This window comes from Penicillium antarcticum (genome assembly GCF_028974205.1).
Source record: "Penicillium antarcticum strain IBT 31339 chromosome Unknown utg000008l_segment0_segment0, whole genome shotgun sequence".
Taxonomy (NCBI): Eukaryota; Fungi; Ascomycota; class Eurotiomycetes; order Eurotiales; family Aspergillaceae; genus Penicillium; species Penicillium antarcticum.
Window position 1 is genome coordinate 916,441 of NW_026695306.1, and position 27,032 is coordinate 943,472.

General features: G+C 49.7%; 10 protein-coding genes across 10 annotated transcripts; 5 read left to right on the top strand and 5 right to left on the bottom strand.

Annotated features, from left to right (window-relative positions):
• Positions 1-301: 301 nt before the first annotated feature.
• Positions 302-1,867, top strand: N7508_007876 (MCT family MFS transporter; the record flags this gene model as incomplete). Its single annotated transcript, XM_058465940.1, has 2 exons — positions 302-523; positions 575-1,867. The coding sequence occupies 2 exons, from the start codon at positions 302-304 to the stop codon at positions 1,865-1,867; spliced, it is 1,515 nt and encodes a 504-aa protein (XP_058317268.1).
• Positions 1,868-2,068: 201 nt separating this feature from the next.
• Positions 2,069-5,219, bottom strand: N7508_007877 (exosome catalytic subunit DIS3; the record flags this gene model as incomplete). The annotated part of the gene is made up of 2 exons (XM_058465941.1): positions 2,069-4,971; positions 5,024-5,219. 2 exons carry the CDS (start codon positions 5,217-5,219, stop codon positions 2,069-2,071), a joined length of 3,099 nt encoding a protein of 1,032 aa, XP_058317269.1.
• Positions 5,220-5,611: 392 nt separating this feature from the next.
• On the top strand, positions 5,612-6,673 carry N7508_007878 (carbon-nitrogen hydrolase family protein; the record flags this gene model as incomplete). The annotated part of the gene is made up of 5 exons (XM_058465942.1): positions 5,612-5,623; positions 5,684-5,776; positions 5,831-6,114; positions 6,170-6,248; positions 6,317-6,673. 5 exons carry the CDS (start codon positions 5,612-5,614, stop codon positions 6,671-6,673), a joined length of 825 nt encoding a protein of 274 aa, XP_058317270.1.
• Positions 6,674-7,003: 330 nt separating this feature from the next.
• On the bottom strand, positions 7,004-7,638 carry N7508_007879 (uncharacterized protein; the record flags this gene model as incomplete). The annotated part of the gene is made up of 2 exons (XM_058465943.1): positions 7,004-7,088; positions 7,169-7,638. 2 exons carry the CDS (start codon positions 7,636-7,638, stop codon positions 7,004-7,006), a joined length of 555 nt encoding a protein of 184 aa, XP_058317271.1.
• A 324-nt stretch (positions 7,639-7,962) lies between these two features.
• On the top strand, positions 7,963-13,170 carry N7508_007880 (bifunctional ATP-dependent DNA helicase/ssDNA endodeoxyribonuclease DNA2; the record flags this gene model as incomplete). Its single annotated transcript, XM_058465944.1, has 5 exons — positions 7,963-9,561; positions 9,620-9,715; positions 9,770-10,264; positions 10,319-10,580; positions 10,637-13,170. 5 exons carry the CDS (start codon positions 7,963-7,965, stop codon positions 13,168-13,170), a joined length of 4,986 nt encoding a protein of 1,661 aa, XP_058317272.1.
• A 1,111-nt stretch (positions 13,171-14,281) lies between these two features.
• N7508_007881 (uncharacterized protein) lies at positions 14,282-14,866 on the top strand (the record flags this gene model as incomplete). The annotated part of the gene is made up of 1 exon (XM_058465945.1): positions 14,282-14,866. One exon carries the CDS (start codon positions 14,282-14,284, stop codon positions 14,864-14,866), a length of 585 nt encoding a protein of 194 aa, XP_058317273.1.
• A 1,799-nt stretch (positions 14,867-16,665) lies between these two features.
• N7508_007882 (ribonuclease P protein subunit p40) lies at positions 16,666-18,206 on the bottom strand (the record flags this gene model as incomplete). The annotated part of the gene is made up of 7 exons (XM_058465946.1): positions 16,666-16,825; positions 16,895-17,228; positions 17,291-17,434; positions 17,487-17,588; positions 17,660-17,722; positions 17,863-18,007; positions 18,063-18,206. The coding sequence occupies 7 exons, from the start codon at positions 18,204-18,206 to the stop codon at positions 16,666-16,668; spliced, it is 1,092 nt and encodes a 363-aa protein (XP_058317274.1).
• An 807-nt stretch (positions 18,207-19,013) lies between these two features.
• Positions 19,014-20,477, top strand: N7508_007883 (uncharacterized protein; the record flags this gene model as incomplete). The annotated part of the gene is made up of 3 exons (XM_058465947.1): positions 19,014-19,345; positions 19,407-19,719; positions 19,791-20,477. The coding sequence occupies 3 exons, from the start codon at positions 19,014-19,016 to the stop codon at positions 20,475-20,477; spliced, it is 1,332 nt and encodes a 443-aa protein (XP_058317275.1).
• A 771-nt stretch (positions 20,478-21,248) lies between these two features.
• On the bottom strand, positions 21,249-24,215 carry N7508_007884 (putative C6 transcription factor Prf; the record flags this gene model as incomplete). Its single annotated transcript, XM_058465948.1, has 6 exons — positions 21,249-22,013; positions 22,081-22,338; positions 22,393-22,884; positions 22,947-23,466; positions 23,526-23,835; positions 23,909-24,215. The coding sequence occupies 6 exons, from the start codon at positions 24,213-24,215 to the stop codon at positions 21,249-21,251; spliced, it is 2,652 nt and encodes an 883-aa protein (XP_058317276.1).
• A 730-nt stretch (positions 24,216-24,945) lies between these two features.
• On the bottom strand, positions 24,946-26,250 carry N7508_007885 (mitochondrial 54S ribosomal protein uL2m; the record flags this gene model as incomplete). Its single annotated transcript, XM_058465949.1, has 2 exons — positions 24,946-25,047; positions 25,111-26,250. 2 exons carry the CDS (start codon positions 26,248-26,250, stop codon positions 24,946-24,948), a joined length of 1,242 nt encoding a protein of 413 aa, XP_058317277.1.
• Positions 26,251-27,032: the final 782 nt, after the last annotated feature.

Genomic DNA, 27,032 nt, shown 5'->3' on the forward strand with positions numbered 1-27,032 from the left:
TAGGCTGTGCTTATTGGTCCAATATCGCCGAGTCCTGCAGTCGACAAAGCACGAAGCCCCCGGACATCTTTCCTCGATCCGAAAAGGGTAACGCTCTTAAATTCGGCATATAGTCCGATGCCGCTAATTATCCTTATCACTGAATCCTTTCTTTTTTTCTTCGCTGTTCAAATTTAACATATCTCCATCTCTCAACAACCTCCATGTCTTGACAAAAGCGGACATCTGGTTTCGGGCTCATGTTGAGAAAGACTCGATCATATTAAAGAAGATCCACAAGCCGGATTTGGTCTTTGCCAGCATGGCAGATAATGCCCCAATCGATATAATCCGATCACACCAAGACGATCTGGATCGAGAGAGTGCCAAGCAAGAGCAGAGGCTGAACCCGCAGTCAGAGCAGCCAGCCGAGGCCGACGAAGATGAGAAATACAAGCGCGACGTGCCCCCAGATGGTGGATATGGCTGGGTCTGTGTCGCCTGTGTTTTCTGGATTAATGCGCATACCTGGGGTATCAACAGCGTACATCAAGCAACTTATTTTTCCCTCTCCAGTCACTAACATTATATACAGAGTTACGGTGTCTTCCTCAGCTATTATCTCTCACATAACGTATTCCCAAACACATCAGCCCTATCATACGCCTTTACTGGCGGGCTGAGTATCTCATGCGCTCTTCTAGTGGCACCGCTAGCCACACGTTTCATTCATATGTGGGGTACACGATTCGTGCTAAACCTAGGCGTATTCTTCGAAACACTCTCATTGATCGGCTCCTCATTCGCAACTCAAAAATGGCACATCTTCCTCAGCCAGGGTGTTTGTTTCGGCTGGGGCATGGGCTTCCTCTTCGTTGGCAGCGTCGGCATCGCCCCGCAATGGTTTGAGAAGCGTCGCAGTGTAGCGATGGGAATCACGGCAGCCGGGTCTGGACTCGGTGGTTTGATATATTCGCTCTCAGTTGGTGCTATCATCCCACGCTACGGACTGGCCTGGGCTTTCCGGATTCTCGGCATCATCTCTTGTGTCGTGAATCTGGTTTGCTGCAATCTTCTCCGAGATCGGAACAAGGCTGTTGGCAGTCGATTCACAGCTTTCCATTTACCTCTTCTGCGCCGTCCTGAATTCCTGCTCTTTTTGGGATGGGGTGTTTTCAGTATGCTAGGATATGTGGCTCTGATCTTCAGTGTTGCCAACTTTGCTCTCTCTGTTGGTTTGTCCTCGCACCAGGGCAGTATTGTCTCTGCCTTGCTCAATCTTGGGCAGGGTCTTGGTCGTCCGTGTGTTGGCATGTTCAGTGATCGACTTGGTCGGATCAATATTGCGACTTTCTTGACTTTCATCTGCGGTTTGTTCTGTCTCGTCATTTGGATCTTTGCTGATAGCATGGGCGTCGTTTGTTTCTTCGCTGTACTTGTTGGCACCGTTTCTGGCACCTACTGGGCCACCGTTTCCCCTGTTCTTGCAGAGATCATCGGCATCAGAGATCTTCCCTCTGGATTGAGCATTACCTGGCTCATGCTTGTTCCTCCGTGTACCGTCTCCGAGGCTATTGCCCTCGAACTTCGCAGCGATGTCACTGGAGGCGGCACTTCCTATCTGCGGGTTCAGATATTCACCGGTTTTATGTATGTTGGCGCCTCCTTGTGCTTGTGGGTTGTCCGTGGTTGGAAGGTTGGCGAGTTGGAGCGTGCAGCAAAATGTGATACCCAGACACGTGAGACTTCATTGACTGAAAATAGTGGGAGTGAGAAGCAAGATCGCCCTGCAAGTGTCTCCTTGGGTTCGGCAACAGCAGTGGAAGATATCAACTTATGGGCTTCGGTCAATTTGGTCAGGAGGATGGTTGCATTCAAGCGTGTCTGAAGTCATCCATGGCTATGATCGAAGTGGAGAAACAGAATATCAAAAGCGGAAACCCACCTTCCAAATCAAAAACGCAACCATGAACATATTTGATGAGAAGAGAAGATATCCAGTGTAAACAATAATCCATCATTCATTTGAGTAAAACACCATTTTGTTGAAGATTCAATCTACATAACTAGTTGGAATTTGGCCTTTGGCCTATGCCTCGATAACCATGATCCGGACCCTTCTCTTTCCGGCACCACGACCTTCTTCCTTGACGGAGCTGACATTGACACGAACGCGCTGGAAGAGCTCGACAGTGACACCACGTTCCTTCTCAGGGTGGCCCTTCTCGCCCACGCGAAGAGTGTACTCCTCGCTATCAAAGTCAGTGGTGCGATGGGGTGCGAGCTCTCGTCTTTCGGCAACGGAACGAGATCCAGATTCGCCGGGCAGAACAAAGTCCTCCAGACGAACGACGCCTTCAATACCGAAGCGGGGAACGAAAATAACGACACCGTTCTCGAAGACACGCATAACGTAGCCGTCTTCCTCGATGCCGGAATCTTTACCTGCTGCAGCGACCTTCTCGCCACGGGCCTTGAGAGCTTGACCAACGTAGTACTCGATACTGGCACGGCCGGCAAACTGGGCATTGCGGTGGCGAACGTTGATGTTACGGCAAATGTCCTCCAGCTTGCTGCGAGTGCTGACACCCTCGATGACAGCGTGTCCATCCTCGCCTTCATAACCAATGGCGGAAGCCAGTTGTCTATGGACGAGTAGATCGGCATAACGACGAATGGGAGAAGTGAAATGAGTGTAGATGGGGGAGGCAAGACCGTAATGACGGAACTCGGATTCGGCATGCGCACCTGCGCAGAAGTACTCGGCAGAGGTCATGCAACGAGTCGCCAAGATACGAACAAGAGTATTAAAGAAGGGGTTCTTGGGGTCGACACAGCGATCCAGGGAGTCAGCCAAAGCTCTTGAGCTGGAGACATCAAGTTCCATGTTTCGCTTTTTGGAAAGTTGGTTAGTGAGGTCCTCGAAGTTCTGCGGCGGGGGCGTAGCGTGTCGGCGCAGTAAGGCAGTCTGTGAGAAGGCCTCATAGACCTTGGAGCCGACAGTGATGTTGGCGAGAAGCATGAACTCTTCAACCAAGCTGTTGGTCTCGAGCATGGCCTTGGTCTTGACATCTGTCAAAGGATCACCCACTTCATCACCTTCGGTCTCGATGCGAACTTCAGGAGAGGCAAGGTTCAGAGCGCCAGCATCCATACGCTTCTGGCGAAGAACCTTGGAGAACTTCAAGAGATTGCGCATGCTGTCGGTAAGCTCGTCCTTCTGTGACTTATCGTCGATACGCAATTGGGCTTGCTCGTAACTAAATGCTTCCCGGGAGCGAATGACAGACTTGGTGAAGTCGGAAGACACAATTTCGGCCTCGGGAGTCATCTCCCACAGGACTGAGAAGGCATAGCGTTCAACGTAGGGTTTGAGGGAGCACAGGTCTGTGCCAAGAAGATGCGGCAGCATGTCAATACGCTTGTCCACGAGGTAAACGGTAGTACCGCGAACACTGGCCTCAAGATCCATTGGGTTGTTGGGCTTAACGAAGTGCGACACATCTGCAATGTGGACACCAACTTCAAAGTTTCCATTTGGCAGTTGACGCGCGTGGAGTGCGTCGTCAATATCCTGACAGCCGGGAGGATCGATACTGCAAATCAGCAGGTCACGAAGATCTCTCCGGCCATTCCAACCCTTGTCCTCCTTCGACGCAGGAACCTTCCAATCGTGTCCTTCAGACGGGAGACAGTCCAGAACGGACTTGGGGAACGGCTTATACTGCACGTCATATTCCAGCAGCAGAGCCTCGGTTTCAGCACCCTTAGTCTCAAGCTCACCCAGGGATCGAATGAAGTGACCAGTAGGGTATCGGGAGTCCCGATCCCAAGCATCGATGGTGACGAGAATACGCTGACCGAGCAGATCGGCAGCTTGTCTGGTTCGTACCCTGATCTTCGGAATCCGCTTGTCCATTGGCAACAAGAAGACATTTTGTTGTCGTCGACCTGATGCAGCTTGGGAGCCGGTAGAACCAGAGTCGACGTGGCCAACGTATTGGCGCCAGCTGCGCTTGATAACACCAACAACCTTGGCGGTGGGTTGAGGCTTGCCTTCTGCATTCTTGCCGTGGGCCTTCTTCACCTCTTCCTGGAGAGCTTTGCGTTCCTTTTCCGTAACCACAGCCTCATTTTCTTCACTATCAGGGTTGTCGTTCCGGGTCACAGCTTCCTCGTCCATGATCTTGGTCGAGGGCATCTTCCACTGGTCTTGTGGCAAGATTTCAACCACAACAGAGTCTCCCGAGATTGCGCGGTTGCTGTTGTCGCGGCCCAAAATGAGAAGCGGCTTATCAAAAGCGGACGTCTTGACGGAGCCTTCCAGATAGTTATAGGGTGAAACGTTGTAGATACCTTGGTGCAATGTCCCTGCGCGGAGGCCAGTCGTGAGTTTGGACATGGAAAAGTACTCGGGATAGAAAAGGTCTCCACGAGCTGCCTCCTTTGCATCCCGCGCATCCTTTGAGTCGCTGATCATGTCCAACAAGAACTCTGAACCTTCCAAACCGGTGACGTAGTCGGATAGTGACAAGGCTGTAACATTCTCTTCCTTCGCCTTCCGAAGATTCTCCTTATCATCGGTGATGACCACAATAGTTGGCATCGTCTTCTCCTTCTTCGCCTTCTTTGCCGACTGTTGTAAATGGGTTCCATACCAGCTGGCTACCGTGCGCACAGCGCGATCGTTCCTGTCATTGATAGATTCCTCCAGGCCTCTACGAACATGAGTCTCACGGCGGAACTCATTGAAGAAGAGGTAATAGCGCTTCTCGTCTGACTTGATTAAAGCTAGAAGACGGTTGTAGAGTGGTAGTGATCTGTTTCTCAACTCTTCGAGGACGGTCTGAAGAATGATCACATCGTAGAAAGCACCAGTGTGCTCAAAGAGGTCCATTCCATTAAGAAGCGCATTTGTATCGGGAAGAAGGTAGTGGCCTTTGGAGAATGCCTTCGTGCCGGCGGGGCGATCGGACAGGATGAACGGCGCAACTGTTTCGCATTAGTCGATCGATTCACCACAAGCAGACAACCCGAGCCTTACTGTTTCCATTGGCATCGGCAGGGGCAATCTTGGGGCATTGCGAGCAGAGCTTCGAAGAGCAAGGAATGTCTTCTCTCAAGTAAAGCTCGCGAACAATCTTTTGCACTTTTCCACTTCTTGTGGATCGCACGTAGACCTTGCTGGTAACGTTCGCAGCTTGCGGGTTGGTAGACGTATCTCTCCGTAAGCTCTTCATGGCGATAGAAATCTGCCTTTCGAGACAGTGGCTCAGTCAAAACCTCTGAAATATTGAGGTGAGAGTCTTTGCGGAAGGTTATCGGGGATCGCGATAGCTGAGTCAGCGCATATCATCGTTGACGTTCCTACAACGCTTGCAAAGGTGTTAAGATGATTTTGAACACGGGGAGTTTAAATTGAGATTATGACCAACAAGGCACATCTGGCAAGTTTGCTAATAAAAGTACTTCATAAAATTGCTGTAGAGAGATCTTTATAGTATGCTGAATCACGTGGCACCCATACGATAAGGCGTGACTCGATGGACTATTGTCAACACCGTCTGCTTGTTACAATAAAACTACATCTCGTGAAAATATACGCATATCGGAATCCTTCGGTCTAGTAGGCATGGTTCTCGCAGTATGTTTGTCATCAGTCGAGAGTGAGGCTAGCTTACTGACCAAGTTGATCGTGAGATAGGCCGTGGGGCAGCTCTGCTCAACTGCTAACATAGCGTCGAATCTGGCTCAATGTCAAGTCCTAGTTCAAAAGGCAGCAGCAGCAGGTGCTAAGGTAGATTCCAATTTAGGATACTGCCACGTTTCTTCATTTTGACTCAACTACTAGGTCTTGTTTCTCCCCGAGGCGTCGGACTATATCGCATCTTCACCAGAGCAATCCTATGATCTCGCTAAGTCTCAAGAGTGCGCCGACTTTGTTTCAGCTTTACGGAAAGATGCTGAGAAACGCAACTTGCACATTAATGTCGGGATTCATGAAATAGCTTCTGAGACCAGACTCAAGAATTCATTGATCTGGATTGATAACAAGGGAGCCATCACCCAAAAATACCAGAAGATTCACCTTTTTGATGTTGATATCAAAGATGGACCTACCCTTAAAGAAAGCGCGTAAGTTCTTTCCAGAGGTCGAACGATCGATAGACAGTGCGCTAACTGCTTGAAGGAACGTCCAGCCGGGGCACCAGATCCCCAAACCATTTGAGACACCTATCGGGCGTGTTGGCCTAAGCATATGTTTTGATGTTAGTCCTGTCTTCCATGTGTCTCCCCGCGATTCAATTTTCTAATGATGCCCGTTTGGGGTTTGCAGTTACGGTTTCCGGAGATCAGTCTGGCTTTGAGGCGACAGAATGCCGAAATCATTACATACCCATCAGCATTTACAGTGCCGACAGGAAAAGCTCACTGGGAACCCCTGCTACGAGCAAGAGCCATTGAGACGCAATCATTCGTGATAGCAGCGGCCCAGGCAGGTCCTCACAACGAAAAAAGAAAAAGCTATGGTCATTCGATCATCGTCAATCCGTGGGGTGAAGTTTTAGTGAAGCTCGGAGGTGAGCACGAAGAACCACAGATTGCGATAGCCGATGTTGATCTCAATCTTGTGGCGAAGATTCGGCGAGAAATGCCCTTGCTTCGAAGGAACGACCTCTACCCAGAACTTTGATAGCTTCACATAAGCAACCAGACAATTGCTACTGGGGGATGCCCCTCAGATCAACCCTTATAATCAGCAGCCTTCATGGCGCTCGAATTTAATCGTTCTTATCATTTACCGAATGCGAATTATAGCAGATTTGTTATCAAAGCACCTATACCAACATAACGAAACAGTTTGGAGAAAGTATCAAGTAGGGAACAAATGAAAATGAATAAGCATGCAAAAAACCTGTCTAAAATGAGACCGGAACATCATATCTGCCTTCGCAGGTAGTACAGGCATAAACCGAAAGTGTCCTTTTCAGATCTCTATATGTACAGCGTACAGATTCAGCGTTTATTTCTTGACCTTGTCGGGGTCCTCCAGGATACCCTCGGCCTCCAGCCTCCGGCGGGCCTCCTCAAGAGCCCAAGTTTGTATGCTATCGCAATTGTCAGTATTCCAACTGTGAGATAGATCCACCTGCGGCGACGCGCGAGGTAGCGGTGAGGTTGTACTTACGAAGTATCGGGCTTAAAGACATATGCGACACCAGCAACCAAGAAGCTTCCAATGAATCCGTAGTACCAGATATTCTCCCAGCCTTCCTTCTCGTATTTCTGGCCGGGCTTCAGGCCGAACAGATAGCCGGTGGGAGGGTCATAGTGATCGCCGTGGTCGGCACCGCCACGGACAACGGAACGGGTTGAGAAAGCCTGAGCGGTCTGGGGCTGGCGCAGAAGGCAGCGCGCGCGCAGCATGTGGGTGATTGGCCGAGCAGGCATGTTGAGGATGGGGGTGAGAGTCGAGGGGCGATCGCAGAAACACGGGCGTATGATTAAATTGGTCGGTGACACACGGGCTAGAGTAGTCGCCTTGTCAATTCGAGTGGCAAGGACAATCTCAATTGATGTTGTGCCTCTTGCAGGGGAGTGGAGGGGTGGTTCGGCGTTGATGTTGAAGCCGTAAAAGGCCGGAAGCTGTTCAGTCATTGCACTAGTCTGCTTTGGGCGATTTTCCTGTCCGCCTTTACGCCTGATATTTTAGGCATACTTATTGCCTTGTAGACAAGGTGTCAGCACTTGACGCGCGACGCGTGCTTATCGCATCTCACCCCGTTTCCCCCCATGCTGCGAGGGTGCTGGACTTGATTCGAAGTCTCCGTGTACGAGTGGCATCATACATATTATCTGCATCAGTACATCTCTCCCCATGGCTGGTGAACCTTCGTTTCTAACATTGTTCTGCTAAAGCTTCCAGCGGAATGTATTATTACCATTTTTGAACGCGTCATTGGATATTTCTAAACCGAGGCAATGGCGACCAACAATTCATACCCAATTTCGTCGAATTCACGAACAAAGTTAAATGCCTTTCGCTACAAAGACGAAGACGACAACACAAGCAAAGACGGGACAAAACCAGCTCATGGGAACAAGGAAAATCAGAAATCGTGGTCCAACGGGGTGGTAGAGCCGATGCAGACATCACCAGACAAAAGCAATCCTCAGGCTACTCAAGCACCAGCTCCAAAGTTCGAACTCCAAGAGGTGAAACCGATCAAGGAATGTCCTCAGACCCCGGGAAACAGGATACCTCTGGCGGATTTGATCAGCAATGCCGAGGATTCTTTCGATCCTGCTCCAGGTCCTGAAGTGACTCCAGTTGAGCATGTCATTTGGCAGCATGTCCCTGCCAGCTCAAATCCAGATAACTCATCGCAAACGCCCGCAGGTCGTCGAAGGAAGCGACGACTCAGTTCTTCTCCGAACGGTTCTCCCTCCAATGCGAATTCCAAAAAACACCCAAAGGAGCCTCTCGATCTGCAGTCAATACAAGCACTATTCAAAACACCACAACACGATATGGCAGCTGAGTTGTGGAACAACTATGTGGATAAAAACATGGTCGATGGTGCTGAAGATCTTCCTCCGCCTCGTCTCGCCAACCTGCTTTCCTCTTCACCCCAGACGCCTGGCTCCGGCAGGACAAGTCGAGATTCCTCGGGTCTAAGACGTTCAATCAGTTGTGCTGCTGAGTTTCCCACATCTCGAGCGAAGAGACGACGGTTCAACAGACAAGACGGAGGTGGTGCTAATCGCGGCATATTTCAGCGAACGAGCAGCAATGTCCTTGAGTCTGGAAAGCCCAAAGCTTCTAGGATCAGCTATCTCATGGAGAAGATCGAGAAATCAATACACCTGGCTCCGGTCGACGCAAATCCACCTGGTTCATCGCCTCTTCGGCAACACATGGATGCGCGAAGGTGTCGTTCGTCTTCTCCAACAAAAGATCGCAAAGCCCTCGAAGATCTTGCGGAAACCAATGAATCTCCATGTGTTGCACCGGTCGATAAAGGAAGGCCTGGTCAAATGCCCGTGCTTCAAGAATCGTCTTCAGACTTTGGAGACGATGATCTTGATCAAGATCTCATCGACTTGGCTGATGCTTCAGCGGATCCCTTTGTTGATACAGTACGACCAACAATCGGGTTTGATACTCTAGGCTCTTCAAGCTGGGCCGCTCTCGCCGCTGAGAAATCTCGCTCCTGGCAGCCAAGGGAGAATGCAATGCTCGACAGCGAACCTCCCTCCACCTCTCACAACCTTACGAATAATGAAACAAAACGTGATGAATTCGATGACTTTGATGACGACTATGATGATCTGCCGGACAATTTGCAAGAAATCCTAGCAAAATGTGATAAAAAGCTGGACCAAGCAAACATGACCACTGGCGAACCTAAGAAGTCAGATACAACGAATGCCCCCGTGGGTCCTGCGTCTATCAAAGCCCCCACAACGACGGGTGTCGGAGACGAGGCTGCGTCATCCGATGATGAGTTTGACGATGATTTTGATTTAGAGGCTATCGAGCAGACTATGAAGCAGGCAGGGGAAGGTAAACCAGCTCATGTTTGTCGCTCTTAGTGGTTTTACTTTCTATATATATGCTAAGACATGAAAAAATTAGAACCTTAAAGATCGACAAGCTATCAAACGTTACCAAGTCATTGACATCGCGGAGGGCACATATGTCAACCCCAAAGGGCGTACTCAATCCGAGCAGGTACGATGCCTTGCCCTTCTTCAAACTAGACCTCCCCGCTGACCCTAAGAATAGGATTTGCTAGTCGAAGACGAGAAAACACGAGACCGCAAGGTCATCATCCTGCGAGAAACATGGTTTGATACTCCTTGCACCAAGGACTCATACATCCATCTGGTCGGAGACTTCAACTCTGCCGGCCAGTGCATCGTGGACAACGCCAACAATATGGTCATCCTTCATCCCGATCATCTTATCTCTGCGACGGTTGTGGCAGACTCAGTCGAATGCCAACGACGAGCTGTTCTCCAAGATCGAGTCAAGGTCATCGCAGCGCTCGAGAGACCACAGGCATTCGGTGTATTCTTTCACGAGATCTTCCAAGAAGCTCTGAAATTGAACCAATGGGATATGGATTCTATGAAAACTTTGGTCGAAACTGTCATGGGGAGACATGTTGAAGATCTGTACTCGATCCAGATGAGCATACCCGAAGCTGTTGAATATCTCATGAGCAAAATGCCTGGTGTTCTTGCTTGGGCAGATACATTCCTTCATCTGAAGCCGCAGGTATGTCTCGAGAATATCTCAATTGGGTACAACTTCTGCTAATTTAAATGACAGGCCACCTCCATGGTTGAGGACCGGAATAGCTCCAAGCTTAATTTAAGCATTAACAAGCTACTTGAGGTGGAGGAGCACATCTGGTCTCCGATGTACGGTCTCAAAGGAAACATAGATGCGACGGTGCAAGTCGCTTGTCGCGAGCAAGGAATTAATAAGAACCTGGTTGTTCCTCTTGAACTCAAGACTGGGCGGAGAGATACGAACCAGGCACACAGAGCTCAAACAGCACTTTACACCTTGCTCCTATCTGATCGCTATGGTAAGTCATCAAATGCGCACACTGAATTGCCATTGGCTAGTCACTAATTGTTACAGATGTCGATGTCACCTTTGGACTTCTTTACTATCTTGAGGTGTCAAGGACACTCAGCATCCGCGGAATTCGACATGAACTTCTCCAAATGCTCCAGGTGCGAAATCGGCTGGCAGGGTATATCCGCGAAAGAGATGTTCTTCCACCGATGCTGAAGAAGGCACGCAAATGTAGCAGATGTTATGCAAAGACCCCTTGCCTCATTTACCACAAGCTTGCTGAAGATGGCGATGGCGAGACCAGTGGACTTGCCGAAGACTTTGACGTGTCTGTCGGTCATCTGAACAACGGTGATCGTGACTTTTTCCGGAAGTGGGATGAACTTCTTACCAAAGAAGAAGGGAATCTGGTCAAGTTCCGACGAGAACTTTGGACATTGTTGAGCCACGAGCGTGAAGCTCTCGGTCGATGCTTCGGTAATGTCGTTCTTGATACCAAGTCTCCCTACGAGGAAAACACTGGTGCGAAGATCAATCGCTACCACTACACATTCAACAAAAGACAACCAGCCCCTGGTTTTTCTTTTACGGAATCACAGATTTCCATTGGTGAGCCGATTGTTGTTTCTGACGAAAACGGTCACTTTGCCCTCGCGAACGGATATGTGGTGCAAGCCAGTTCCTTGCATATCAAGGTTGCGGTTGACCGTAAACTTCACAATGCGAGGTCACGAACAGCTGGATTTGATGCTGCTACAAATCAATCATTCAAGGGGATAATGGAGATCGGGACAACAGAGCCCGCTGTTCTCGAGGATTCAGATGAGCAAGTTGTTTACCGAATCGACAAAGACGAGTTTAGCAACGGCATGGCCATTGTCCGAAACAATCTTATCTGCATGATGGACAAAGACCTAATCCAAGCCAAAGAAATGCGGCGACTCATCATTCAGGGGGAAGCCCCTGCTTTCAAGACTTCATCATCTGCCTACCCGATCTCAGATCCCGAAAGCCTCAATGTTGATCAAAGACAAGCTATTGACAAAGTTATGGGTGCCAAAGATTATGCTCTCGTCCTCGGTATGCCCGGGACTGGAAAGACAACTACCATTTCTCACATCATTCGGGCCCTTGTTGCACAGGGTAAGAGTGTTCTTCTCACGTCTTACACACATACTGCAGTCGACAATATTCTGCTGAAGATCAAGGATGACAACATCCGTGTCCTGCGTATTGGTGCCACCACCAAAATCCATCCAGATGTTCAAGACTTTGCGGATCTTGCCGCAATTCCGAAAGCAACTATCGAAGAGCTCAAGGATTCGTATGAGAAGCCGCAGGTCGTGGCCACTACATGCCTAGGAGTCAACCACAACATCTTCAACCAGCGCATCTTTGACTACTGCATCGTCGATGAGGCTTCACAAATTACGCTTCCGGTCTGTCTGGGCCCAATTCGAATGGCAAGGACTTTCATTCTTGTCGGTGACCACTACCAATTGCCGCCCCTAGTGCAGGACAAGGCCGCTCAAGAAGGGGGCCTGGATGTCAGTCTCTTCAAACTGCTGTCAGACGCACAACCAGATTCGGTCGTCAATCTTGAGCACCAGTATCGCATGTGCGAAGAGATCATGTTACTCTCCAACACTCTTATCTACTCGGGTCGCCTTAAGTGCGGCACACCCAAAGTAGCTGCCCGTTCCTTGGATCTGCCCAACATCAACGCCCTGGATCAATTCCACGTCAAGGACTTAGGCCATTCTCCATCGCAAAAGGACATCTGTCTGGGCAACCCACATACTCCCTGTTGGATACGAGATCTCCTATTACCATCAGCAAAGACCCGTCTGGTTAACACTGATTCCATCGGTCCAACAGCCCTCGAAATAGCACAGGGTAACCGAGTCGTGAACCACATGGAAGTCTTCCTCTGTGCCCAACTCGTCGAATCATTCATCGCTTGTGGCATTCCCGCCCGAAACATCGGCGTGATAACCTTCTACCGCAGCCAACTCTCACTACTCCGCCAAAGTCTACGCCATCACATCCCGGACCTGGAAATGCACACAACAGACAAATTCCAAGGCCGAGACAAAGAAGTCATAATCCTTAGCTGCGTCCGCAGCAACACAGAAAACAACGTTGGCGAGCTCCTTCGCGACTGGCGCCGTGTCAACGTCGCCTTCACCCGCGCTCAAACCAAACTCCTCGTCGTCGGCAGCAGATCCACCCTCCGCGACGGTAACGACTTACTCTGCAAATACGTCCGTCTAGTCGAGAGCAAAGGATGGGTCTACAACCTCCCCGGCACAGCACTAGACAAGCACGTCTTTCCATCCTTCATCTCACAATCCCAACTTATGTCCCCTGGTGCTCCCGGCTCTTCAAAGAGCAAGAAGGCGAAAACAAGTCCAACAAACACGAAGAATTCCCCCGCTTCTCGTTCTTCCTGTGAACCATTGAATCCACTCGGCTCCCGACAACAAGACAAGGGTCTACGGAAACCTGCCAAGACAGGTGCTAAACTATTCAATGGTACCAACGTTGTTGGGAATCGACCTATCCTTCGGGATATCGTGAACGACCTCACGGGTTAGCGCTAGTGCTATCATGATATCTGCACACATCATTCATCGCGAATTTTGTTTCTACAATCATCTTCAAGGCGAATCGGTTTGGGGCATTTTCATTCTTATTTTTCGCGGCTTGGATATGCGCTGGTGCACTTACTGTCATAGTATCTTGGTGTTTGGAATTGACGGTTATGCTATTGGGCATCCTGTACCTTTGTCTTTCTGGTTGTTCTATTTGGTACATTTCGGCCCGTTGGTTCTTAGGCTTTTTGAATGGATGTGATTTGTACACGTTTGATCTCTATTCTTCCTTTTTAGAGCTTCTGCCTTATCTAGTCAAACTATTCCAGTGTAGTTTCAATAATTCATGAGGTGCGGCTGCTCTGGCACCTGTCTAGTCATAGCAAAAGGTTCTCCGTGGTTACCCAGTCACCACCATTCCCTGACAGGCAGCAAGCATTTCATTCAGACTTTTCACATTATCTAGAGAGTTGTTCTTTGCTTCGTCTCATGCCAGAGTACACGAAAATCAGAACTTGCCTCAGCGTCAAAGATGGCATTGGATCAGCGAAAGGCCAGGAGAACATGGGCAGTTCAGACATGAAAAGCAAGAGCCTCCTACATGAGAGCAAAGAATGAATATCAGACAGCCTACATTAAAGAGATTGATGGATAAATATGTATTTAGCAAGTAGGCAACAAAAGTCCTATGTAGACACCATATGTGCGGTCGAAAGCCCCGTAGACTTTCCATAAAAATTGAACAGAAAGTCTCAAAAAGAATAAAAATAAAAATAAAACCCGGTAATTGCAAAAGAAACCATACCCCGTCCCCGCAATACAAAGAAGTAGAAAAAAGTCCTGAATGCTCCATCCTCCTTGTAACCTGAGAAAAAAACACTGTGTCATAGTCTGAGAGCTGTGCGGGCTTTCTTGCCCTCGGATCCGCCTAAGTAGATCCTTCTCTTCTCCTTGGGTTTTGGTACGAACCATCGGCCATGGTTTTTGGGATTGGCCACGAAGTGGTCGGGCACGACGTTGTCCACGAATTCAAAGCTCCGCTTGCTGGAAGGTACTGGAGAAGACGAGAACTGCATGCGATCGATAGGCAAATTTTGGCCGGCTGCAAATTTGAATGCCGGAGCGGAAACATCAGACTGATATTGTTGCGCAGAAGGTGGGGGAATATGGGCAGCCTGGCCAAGAGGAACAGCTTGTAGTTGTTTATTTGGGTACTGGGTACCATAAGCCAGTCCGGCTCGATGGGCGGCCTGGTTTGGTGGAGCGACCTGCATCTGCTGGGGAGGATAGACCAATTGAGACATTTGGGGCGACAGGTCTGACTGGGATAGCTGACTGTACTGAAGTGGCTGGTTTGACTGGGTCAGCAAGGGCGACCGCTGGTATTGCTGTTGCTGGCAAATCTGATTCTGGTGCTGAAAACATCGTACTTGCTGATCCTGTGCCATCTGTTGCTGAGCCGGCTGAAGTGCTTGCATCGACCGAGGCAGTTGCTGCTGGGGGTTCCGTCGGAGGGCTTGTTGCTGGTAAGCCTGTTGCAGTTGTAGCGTGTGTGTATCTTGTTCTATCTGCCGCTGAGCCGCCTGAGCTGCTTGTGTCTGAGGTGACACGGGTGACATCAGGTAGTGCCGTTGTGGGTTGGCTAGGGGCATATTGGATAGGCGCTGTTCGTCTTCCACCTTGTGCGGAGCGTACATGAATGTCTGGGTTGACTGCTGAAGCTGTTTCTGGTAGGCCATTTGCAAAAACTCTGCATGTCTCTCGTCTTCGGTCAATTGCTGAGATGCTTGGACTGTCTGCATCAACTGGAGTTGTTGCTGGCGAGCCTGTTGCAATTGCTGTAGGTAACTTGCGCGTCCAGCTTCTCTGTTAAAAGAATCGGACGACTGGATTAACGAGGGTGGTTGGGTTGCCTGGGATAGCTGGTTGTAGTCGTGTGGCTGCTGCTGCCCAGCCTGATTCAAGTGCAGTTCCCGATTGATCTGTTCCTGGCGGTGGTTGTTTTGGAACATCTGATTCATTCTCCTCAACTGCTGCTGCCGATTCCCATAGATGCTCTGCTGTCCCGGGTATTTCTGCTCGTATAGTTGCTTTTGTGTCTCAAGAGACATTGGCGTCGTGGAATTGAGTTGAACGTCCGGAGGAGCCCGTTGGGGGGGTTTAAAAACAACATCATTTTCTGACGCTGGAGGAGTAGGTGCGATCCTGCGAAGCATTCGAGGTGAGGGGCTCTTCGGGGTGGAGTATCGCTTTGGGGTCCTTGCTCGAGGCTTGCGTTGGGCTGATGCCGTCGTTTGTGTGTGCTTTTTTGTAGAATTGGCTGACCCATTGGCAACTAAAGCATTTGATTTCGCCATCGGTACGATGGTTGCCCTCTTTGTCCCACTTGCCGTGTTGTCGGCGGTCTGAGTAGTCGGTTTGGGTGGGCTGTCAGTCAGGTCGATTGCTTCGACAGAATAGGGAGGGGATATGATTACAGGCCGATTGATACGTCCGAAAGATGAGGTAGGGGCAGCGTTTAGTATCTGGCAGGCCATTTGAACTGAGAAATTGTCCCTGGTTGGAGCTGGAGTGAACATATCAACGATCGGATGATCAGCAGTTGGGACAGAGTCGGTTACCTCGGCCAAGCTGGTGGCAGGGCGGATTGCGGTTTGAGTGGGTGCCTCATTGAAAGGATGGCCATCGCTTGCGAAAGAGCAGTCTGTATCCAGGGCAGAAATGGCCGCAGTCACGTCGGCGTCAGTATCGTTCAGAAGTGCTATGAACTCAGGCTCAAAAATGGTGTTGTGAAACTCCTGTGCCGCGGCTGGGTCGCAAGTATATGGAGAATCTTCACAGAAGTGGCTTGGAAGGACATTTGGATTGGTAAAGGAGGTGTCTGAGACGGAAGCCATGGGGGAATTGAGTTCCAAATGATCGGTGTTTCGGCGGGCAGGAAACGGGTTCCGGTCTCTGGCAGCAGGGCGGATGGCATCAGGAAATGGCCAGTCCCACTTGACACGACCGTTCAGGGGCGACTCAAGTGACGCTTTGTAGACAAAATTATCGGTGAGTCCAGCTTTCGCTTCAGCTTGATTGCGCTTGTTGCTCAGCATGTAGTCGACGATATTCTTCACATGGGTCTGATTGGAGGAACACATGATGAATAACTGATGGGATGAATGATGGAAGATGGAATGAGTGATAGAAGACGAAATGAATGTAGAGGAATTGATTTCGGAGAGATGTGATGAGTTGAAGAGAGATGCACAGCTGCCTGTGTCAAAAGCTGAGTCACAGAGAGCAAATAGATGTGGTAGGTACAAGAATGATATGAATCTCGCGACAAATAACGCTGATTGGCAGCAAAATAAGCAAGACGGATGTAAGATGATGGAGAGAGGTAGGATAGATGGGACGAAAAAGGAAGAAAGATGGAAGATAAGAGAGGAGAGAATAGGAAGTCACACTTTCTGCCCCCAGAGGCAGCCAACCCGTGGATGAAGCCTTAGAACGTCAGTTTTCGGTCACGGATGCTCCCACCAATTCCCACAAGACGGCCAACCCGTTTTCTTCCGGTAGAACCATCAAAGTGAACCCGTCTCTGCCCTCCACAGCTTCTTTTCCAAGCGTTGATACCGCAAGAGAGAACCAAGATTCGTCTTGAGTATGGTGGCTATCCAAGGATAAAGTTAGCTTTGTACCAAGCTTCATTGATTGAAAGAATAAGTCAGTTAGAACTTACCGTAGAGCTAAGAACAGTTCCATAACCCAGCGTGATGAGATAAAGCCGTGCCATTTGACGCTGATTAGGCTGCAAGGTTCACAGTTCTCTGGAACAGAGTAACGGCTCAGGTACGGATCGACGTCATCTTCCCCAGACACACGGGGTGAGTTTATCTGAACCATGGCAATCCATTCCAGGAGAGAACCCAGTTGCTCCTGCAGTCCGCCTTCCGGCGTATTATCGATGTCTTGCGCGATTGCGCTAGGTGACGGAGTGAGGATCTGTCGGTGCTCAGACTCCGATGGCTCACACGTCATCATTTGAGGACGAAGCTTATGGATTGGTCTCGTGGCTATTCCATCCCTTGTTAGCTTATTTCTTGGGTCTGCTTTGTCTGGGTAGAGATTGATATACTTTGGTCCGTGCCAGGGGTACTCTGTAGATCATAAAAGAGCCATGCCACCGACTGAGTCAGAACGTTGGCAAAGGCCCAAACGATCCTTTCAAAGCCTTTCTTGCCATGTAGCATTGAGGGCAGTCGAAAGTTCAGCTCGACCACTGACGACATAATTAGTAAGCGTGGATTGCACATCTGTGATATTATACTGACAGAATCTTTCTTTTGCGTGTTTCCTGCCGCCGCTGCGGAAAGGTTTGCCAGTGAGACCTGTTCGTTCATAGATTTCCTTTCCAAGCTCCATTCGGAGAACTCCTGGTGAAACAAAATTAGACATTCATGTCGACAGAGAAGAGACCTAGGGGCAGCTTCAAAGGGGAACAAACCGTCTCGGAGCGTGAACACATTATCAGATCCCGAACGGCCTTCGGATATCATCAGAATATTTCCTATATTTCAAGTCAGATTATGACTCCAGATAGATTGACGAGATTGGATAGCGATCTAAATCCGAGGGCTGCAGCCTTTGGAGAAACCCAGATGGAAGCGGGCCCTTGGCCTCCAAGGACCGAGCTGGAGGCGTATGTACCTGACTTGATATAGGTATTGAAGAAAGCATGCTCGAGTAGAGCAGAAGGGGCCATGAACACTCGTGCATATTGAGGTTTCTGCAGCTTGGTTTTCAACGAGGACTCGATCTTCGAGTAGACCCCCTTCGGCATGATAGCCTCAACCTGTGTCGAACATCAGTCAACCGGCCATTTTCCTGTGGAGCCAATGATTACCAACCGAGTGTGCGAATGCATGGTTCTGAATTGTAGAAAAAGGCGCCCTTTTGCTTGGAATTTGCTTTGGGTCGATGAACGCCGGCAAGCGGGTGATGGTCGTGAAGCACTTTTCGCGACACGACGCGTCGTCTTCCTGGTCGAACATGACTGAAGAGCTCAACTGCTTTGCAAGATATTCAATATTTGGTGATTGTATCCCAGCGTGGACTCAGACTGAGCTTGACAATTTTTCCAACGGGTGAGGTTTGATTAAGCTCGGGGGCTTATCGGACCCATAAGACTGCAGCAATCGAAGCTCCCATTCGTCAGTCTGACAACTATACACTACATAAGGTATATTGTAGATGTAGATGCGATATGTTTTACAACTGAGGCATGAAAGTGATAGTCTAAGGATGAACTTGGATATAGGGACGAGAATCACCTTGAGTTACCTGTAGTCGAACGGTCTTGAAAGTATCACATTCTTCTGCACCATCATGGGGCATTGACAAAGCGTTGCTCAACACGTATTTTGATTTATTTTACCGCCGAATGACATACCTATATTCTTCGTCGGTCTCATATACTCGGTGATGCGTGCTCCAATAACGGACTCCTTCCTGTGAAGCTAAGGTGACTAAAGGTTTCTTTGAACAGCTGAATATTGACGAAAATTCCATAGATCATTCAGCATCTACATATATAAAACCAGTCAAAGATTCTCGCTTGAAAATACATTTATAGGATGTTCTTTAGAGGCAATGATATATTGATGAAACCCAGCGACGTTCAAGATCTGAAAGTTGTGATTAAATAACGAGTACCTAGGTAATTCATTGCCTAAGCTATGAATTTGAGCAATGGTCACCCAAATGTGGAAGGTGCAGCGTCCAAGGTGAGCCTGAGATTCCCGTGAGGTTCCTCCCCACCGACGATTTCCGCTTGTTCCGCCCTACACCGCCCACTTGCCATGGCAAACCTCGTGGATCATCGTCAGGCAGTATCGGAGCGCCTAAAGGCGGTCTCCGAACACTCAACCACCACCTTATCTCAGTTAGACAACTCTCGTGCTTCCGGGTTTAAGATCATACGTCCTCAGCCAGCTGACTCCTTTCCTGAAATTAACACTGCGGATGAGGAACCTACATTCCACAGTCAATTGAAGGCGGATCAATCCAAACCGCCAAAAATGGCTCCTCCGCGTCGCGATCTCCTCCATAAGGACCACTTTTCCTTCGTGTTTGGGGGCGCAAAGACCCAGAACTACTATGACCCTGCTGCCAAAGGCCCAGGGTCTCACACGTAAGTTGCATCTCAACGCATCAAGCTATGCGCACATACTGACCGCCATCTGAAATCACAGTATCCGAACACTCGCCTGGAACCCCACCGGCCAGCTAATTGCTACGGGCTCAGCAGATCGCACCCTAAGAATCTGGAATCCCGAACGCCCCAATGTCCGCTACTCAACCGAATTGCGCGGCCACACCGCCGGAATCGAGAAAGTCCTCTTCAACCCAGTCCGCGACGCAGAGTTAGCAAGTTGCTCGACAGACGGCACAGTACGCTTCTGGGACGTCCGCTCCAAGACCTGCGTCAGCAAGCTAGACATCGGCGGAGAAGCATTCACTCTCTCCTGGTCCGCGGATGGCACGACAATGATCGTCGGCACAAAGGTAAACACAGAAACCGAACCCCAGAGTCGGGTCCCAGAAAGCAACAAGGCCCTAACACACCCCTCAACCAGGACGACACTCTGATCCCCATCTCGATCGAAAGCCCCTCCACACCAACCGCCCATCCAGACGGCGCAAACGCTCTCAACCTCCCGGCCTCAGTAGGCACAACGACCTACACAGCCCTCGCTCCCCACCCCCAACCCGTCCAGACAAACGCAACTACTTTCGACTGGCGCATGGCAACCCCTGAACGCCCTCAGCAGCAGTTCTTCACCACGACCGGCGAAGGAAAGGTCAAAATCCTTTCCTATCCCTCCTTGAACGTCCTGTACACCATAAACGCCCACACATCCGCCTGCAATGCCGTCGCTCTCGCGCCTACAGGTCGTTACCTCGCAATCGGCGCTAGCGATGCTCTCATCTCCCTCTGGGATACAACTGACTGGATCTGCCAGCGCACATTGTCAAGTGAGAATGGCGGCGCCATCCGTGGTGTGAGCTGGAGTTTCGATGGCCGCTATATCTGTGGTGCATGTGATGAGATTGGGTGTGGTGGGAATGGTCTTGAGATCTTCCATGCTGAGTCGGGTGATAGCATTTACACTATTCCTACTGCAGGTGCTAATGCTGGTGTTTCTGCTGTTGCTTGGCATCCTTCGCGTTACTGGTTGGCTTATTCGACTACTACTGATGGTCCTGGTCATTCCAGCTCGGGTGGTTTGAAGATTGTTGGTGCTGCTGGTGGCGGACTCTGAATCTTGATTTTGCATCTTTGATCTTTGAACTTTGAGCGTCATTTGAGCAGCTCTTTTCTCTGGTGCTTTTCTATTTTCTCTATGTGAGGTCTTTCGTGTTGTACGATTACATTAAGCATTATCATGAATGGATGTTACGAACTATAAATATTAGTATTTGAGTTTGGTGCGTAGGATATTGTTTATTTAGTTTGATATTGTGGTTATATGATTCTTGATGTAGATTCCTTAGATTGAAAAGTCAAGTTCATGTACCTAGTATAATAGTTTAAGATATCCCATAGTAGAGAGTCCAGAGTTCCGCCCCAGAAATAGACCGTTTATCATGTTATCATGTTATCATTCAGGAGCATGTAGTAGCTCAAAAAAACATCGCGGTGAGAAGAGATTTTTCTCAAAAGAGGACGTAGGTTCATAGTCTATTCATCGGTCCTTGAAAATTGGCAAGGTAGATGCGAGGGAGATTAAGGAGCTCAGTTGATCCCGGAATCATTGTGAGTTAGGATTCGAATTTGAAATTACTCGAGGACTGATACCTATGTATGGCAATCCTGAGCCGATGCAGAAGGACCCGTGTACACACATATTCAGAATGGCATAGAAGGCGATCAATCGTCTGAGCTACACATGAAAGCTCGAGGTCATGATTCTGAACGTGCCTTGTTGTTCTGAGTAGGACGACATAGTTCTCCTGGTTGACAAATCACACTGAGGCTTGATCGGAGACTTAGATCATGAATGGTTCATGTAATGCTTGAACATGTCCTGCTTTCAAGATTGCCGCCAACTCTCCCAGCTAGGAGTAACGCCATTCTCGCCGAGAATCTGCGCCCATTGAGCCTCAGTCAAAGCCCCGACATTTAAGTTGCTAAAGTCGGCAGCACCCGTTTCTTGACTTGGAGTTGGCAAGTCCCAAACAGGGGGTATGGAGAACGGATTCGATGTGTCCGTAGGCATGGCCGGGCTGCCAGAATTGTTTTGATAAGCCCGAGCAAGTAAGGCATTGATATCAGGTGCTTGTGAGCTAATATCTCCGGGAGACATGTGAATTGCATTCATCTTATTGAATGATTGGGTTGATTCCTGGTTGGGATACGTTGGACCTGATTTTGGTTGCTGTCTGCCAGGTGATGGGTTGTCGACCCCGTTTATTGAGTAGGAGGTGTTGGAGGAAGAGTTCAGGGTTGAAGGTGTGGGGTGGTCAGAAGGTGGGTTGTTTCTCTCGCTGAGAGTGCCGAAGTCTGGGGAAAAGTCCATGTCTAAATCGAGTTTGCTCCCTGAGCCGGGTTGCTCGTTGATCTGGCTTGTGGTCTGGGTAGCAGGGGTGAATAGGTTATGTATATTTTCGTCGGTGGACGAGGCCATTGTATCCCTCTGTCGGCTAGGGAGGGAGGTTGTCGTGCCAGTATTCATGTGCTGGCGTTTATTTGCATGGCCAGTACTGTGTTGCGGTGACTCTTCCATCGTGCCAGCCGTTTGTGTTTGGCGGAGGTTATAAATGGGGGAGCACTCGACTGCGTCGTTGCAGAAGTTTTGCTACGAAGAAAAAGCGAGATTAGCTTGGTCTAGAGACGAGAAACAACGTCAAAAAAATGAAACTTACGTGTACTGCCATTACCTGTGAAGCACGGACACTTTCTTTCTGTCGGTCGTCCAACGCGCGAATACCAGTTCCATCGAGATCAACGTCCAATTGGACGAGGAAGGACTCGGTCAAGGGATTCTTGTTTTTCATGGCGTTCAGAGCGGAGACAACGAATTGTAGTGAAGAGTGAACACTCGAATCCTCCGGTCGAGATTTGAGATACTGCACGAAGACTCGTGCCGCAATGTAGAGACAGAAAGATATGAATGGGTTCAGCTGCAGCAATCTATCAGTTCCACTTCCAAGCATACAAGCTAAACCAAGACTTACGCTTGTCAAATCGACATGGCTGATCATCTTCATGATGCTCGAAATTTGATTGGCGGCCACAAGACATCTTCGCTTGCTCTCGATCGTGATCTGGTTCGGCATCTTGTTCTTTTCGGTTTTGAAAATTGCCGCTTGGTGGAGACAAATGGTTGAAGTATGAATGCTCATGTTGGCAAAGATGACATTCACATCTGACATGCCACTTGGAAGGCGAAGATGATCGGGTAATGACAGAGCAATGTGCAAAAGAATATTATCATGGCTTCTGTGTCGTTTCCAAAACTCTCCGTTGAGGTCATGGTCGTTGTCGTTTGGCCGTGGCCGATGGATATGGACGAGATTACGACCGAAGAGGCTGGTCAGGACCACCACGCAGGCGAACGGAGACAAGGTAGCAACGCCCTCGCCGGCAATGATATCACTTAGACGAAGTGTTCGTTGCGGCTTGCTCTTTAGAAACGAATCCTCAGAAGCAGGGAGGTTTGTCATAATCTACTTGATATCAGCTTCCACGTTCCAAATTAGAAAGACGTAGAGTGAAGCGAGATACTCACATCGTCTTCGTCTATGAGAAGCGGCCAACCAGTTCCAACACTGGCATACCGGTCTGTCGCAAAAGCACCCCAAAACACTCTCCTACGTTCTTCACGCTCTGTCCAATCTCTTGGTGGTGAAATAGACTGTTTGACATCGAGACCAACGCCATCAAGCCGGTTCAATCCAAGCATCAGTGCCAGTCGTGCCGCTTTACCAACGCTTAACCATGCTCGTGGGAAGAAAATCATTCGGAACTCATATGTCCCGATCAAAATCCAAGTTTGGCAATGCGCCAGACTGACGACACTCTCTCCAAACCCTTTCATCTCGTCCGCTTCGGCATATTTCCGCGCGCGCTGGTAGAAATGGCTGTGTAGGAAAAAGTACTTGTCACTGGCAGATGCAGCATGACACCACATAATGTAGCGCAGGCATATAGGCGGCCGCATATGAGGGGCGAGGTTCAGACTTGCAAAGTACCGTGGGCGATGAATGATGGGCAGCATTTGGTAGACCTTCTCGAAGAATATAGCGTCCCTGGAAAGTGATTTTGTATTAGACAGAAGTTGGAGTATAGAGCAGCATGTAGCACATACAGTTCGTCAATCACATCCTGTGAAGGGAGGGGCTCCTCCAATCCCAAAGCGATCAAATCCCACTGGGTCTGGGGATCACTGCCGGTGTTGGCTATGGGAGGATACATTGTTTGGCCCGACTGAATTGCGTCAGGCGGATTCGACGGTTGGAAAGGACCATTCATGTCACCTCCCAACCCCGAGAGGTCAGGCAAGGCCAGTACAGATTCATCGTTGATGGGTGCGCCAAATGAATTTTCCACCGGTTGAGGCGGGGAGGTTCGTTGAGGAGGTTCGGGGTCTTGGCCTTTGAGGAGAGTCTCAACTTGAGCTGAAATAGTAACAATAGTTCAGTATAGTTCGGGGGAAGTAGCAGTATTCGCGACTGTTATCGGCTTTCGTACCTAATCGAGCTTCGAGCTGCTTAACATATCCCCGCTTTGGGCCACTCTTCTTGCGCACTTCATCATAAGAGCAGTCATGTCCTAAGCGCGAACATGTTCCACAACTCGGTCGTCTCCCGTCGCATCTCAGTTTCCTCCTCCGACACACGACACATGCGATGCGCTTCGGGCGCGGGACAAAGTTGCCTTCTCCAGTGCTTTCGACAGCACCATTCTCTGCGGATCCGAATCCCATCTGTGAAGAACCAGATTCGGTAGCGTACTGCGACGGGTGGAGGCCAAAATTAGACGGCGGGAGTGCCGCCATGGCGTGGTGGCACGATTTAGCGGCTGAGTAATTCGAAGTTGGTGAGGCCAACGGCCTGTGTTTTATCGCGGAGAACTTTCAGGTGACGCGTAGATGGTCAACCCAAGACGTCGAGCTAGCAAGAGCTAGCAAATGCTCATTACCGAAACTGTCAGGGTGGATGGGAAAGGACAAAGTTCTATGGATGACGGCGGGACTTCGTATCAGGAGAGGCTGAGGTTTCCTCCGCCCCCGACTCTTTTACCAGATGGCTCCCCCTTTTTTATTTTTCGATCGGGTTCCAATGAAAACCATGGGAAGAAACTAAAATGTTTAGCTTTCAAAGGACGTTGACACCGATCGGCAGGCCACGCATCAAGGAGCTGCCTGGAGGCTTGGCAGACGTCTGGGGATCTATGCCCGCCGATCAGGGTTTAGAGGCACTAGACACATGATACGGATATGCAATTGAAGAGTTCATAAGTCTATTTTCTTTCGCTTTGAATGTATATCGCATTGGGCCATCGTACTGTACAGTGCCCATCGCCCAAGTTTCAACCAGACAGATGTGCAGAACCAAAATATTCAAAAATAGCGCATGATGGAAGAATAGTACACATGGAGTGTCAAAAAAACAGGGAAAGATATCGTACAGTCATCCTTTGCGCAGTGAGGATGAGGTATAGAAGGAAGTAAGGGGAAATATTTCAGAACATGATGGAGTGACCACCTTGACAACTCGAAATCATCTCTAGTTGTAACCACGACGACGCTGGCCTTGGTTGCGAGGTCTGGCGTGCACAACTGCCTTGTTGATCTTCCACTTGGGGCGGGTCTTGTATCCAGATTTGGTCTGGAGAAGAGATAGAGTTAGTAGCTGGAAGTCTAGCAAGGTGCCACGAAAGACAATACATACCGGAATACCCCAAGGACTCTTCGGGTCGATGTTACCCTTGGACTTACCACGACCACCACCATGAGGGTGGTCCATGGCGTTCATGGCCAAACCACGAACTGTAGGACGAATGTTGCGCCAACGGGAACGACCAGCTTTTCCGAGCTGGGTGTAGTGGTAGTTCGGGTTGCTGGTGATACCGATAGTAGCGCAGCAGTCCTTGTGAATAAGGCGAACTTCGCCACTTGAAAGACGAACAGTGATGTGCTGAGCCAGACGCTCCTGCTTCTGCTGTTCGCGCTGAGACAGCTTCTTCTCGACCTTGGCTTCTTCCGTTGCGTTTTCAGCCAATGGCTCCTCCTCTAGGATGGTTTTCTGGCGCGAGTCACTACCCTTGGCAACAACTGTGGCATAAGTTCCGGCACTGCGGCAGATTTGACCACCCTTTCCAGGTTTCAATCCGACGTTGAAGATGAGAGTTCCGACGGGGATCATGTGCAATGGCAAACAGTTTCCTCTCCAGGCAGTTCTGGCAGCAAGGACACCAGGATCAACGGCACCACCCATGCTGTTCCATAGGTCTTGGGGAATTCCAGGCAGATAACTCTGAACGACGTCGCCAGCCCGCATGCCGTCGGCCGCGAGAATATAGCTCAACTTTCCAGTTTCCTTGCTGCGAGTGAGAGCAATATGTGCACTGCGACCAGGGTCATACTCGATTCGCTCGACGGCTTGAGGTCCGGGGTCCATGCGGAGGAAATCGACGGTTCGGATACGACGCTTAGCACCACCACCATGATGGCGAACAGTCACTCGACCGGAGTTGTTACGACCACCCTTAGCCTGACCACGCTTAGGGAATGTTAACTTGTGGACGGGACGGCCCTTCCACAGATGGTCATTGACCGGTCGTCGCAAATGTCTCACACCGGGGGTACGTGGAGTGTAGGTGCGCAACACAACACCAGAGTCGTCGCGGCTGGGAGGAGGAGCAAAAGAAGTGTTTGGGTCGATAAAGGAGGAGACCGATGCAGCGGGCTTGTCGGCAGGCTTTTCAATTTCATTGATGACTGTCGAGTATCCGCGGACAGGTGTAGGTAGAGAGGGCAGACACCTGAAGGGCAGCCGAATGCCCCGTAGGGCAATTCGGGTCTGAAGCATCATTGGCAGGGAAGGAACTTCAATGAAGAAGAACCAGTTTAAGCCAAGAAAGTATTGGTATGAGGACACCGAGGTGAAGGAAATCGGGCGACGAAGACCTAGTTGCTGCTCCACGCTGCATTGGTCTCCAACAAAAAGTTCGGACTGGTCAGGTGATCTACGTGCACGGCCACAAAGACTGCCACAGTGGCTGACCAGCGCAGGTGACATTTGTTCTGTTGGACCATACCGCCTTCCTATTTGACATTGTGACTAAGTCGTTGCCCGGCAACCACGTGTTTATGCTCGCGCCCTCACTGAAAGGCCGCGCCCTCGCGTATCCACCGTTACGGACGTAATTTCAACCCTCAACGCCTTATTTCTCCCTACATTGCTGGATCTACTTCCTTCATCCTATCTCAACTCCCCTTTTCTATGTCTATCTTTCTGCTCTCATTGCTCATCTCATTTTCTTCTTAAAAGAAAGGGCTCGAATATCAATTCCCTGATACACGCGACTGAGCTGTGGGGCGTCTTGGAGGTACCTGTTTTCGCGCTAACACAGTAGGGCCAAACATCGCCTTGCCCTCTCAAGTTCTTCCTTTTCCTTCATCATTCCAGTTAAAGATACCCTTCACTCTTCACCCCCACTCCCCCATCCTCTTTTTATCGCGTGCGGATTCCTATCGTACAGCTTGCCCAAGTTATTCTCCTACGTTTGATACCTCTTTTCCCCGAATCGCGCGACATTTGACCAACCGAACCGGGGTTCGTCGTGGGTCCAGTCACACGTCAACATAGTT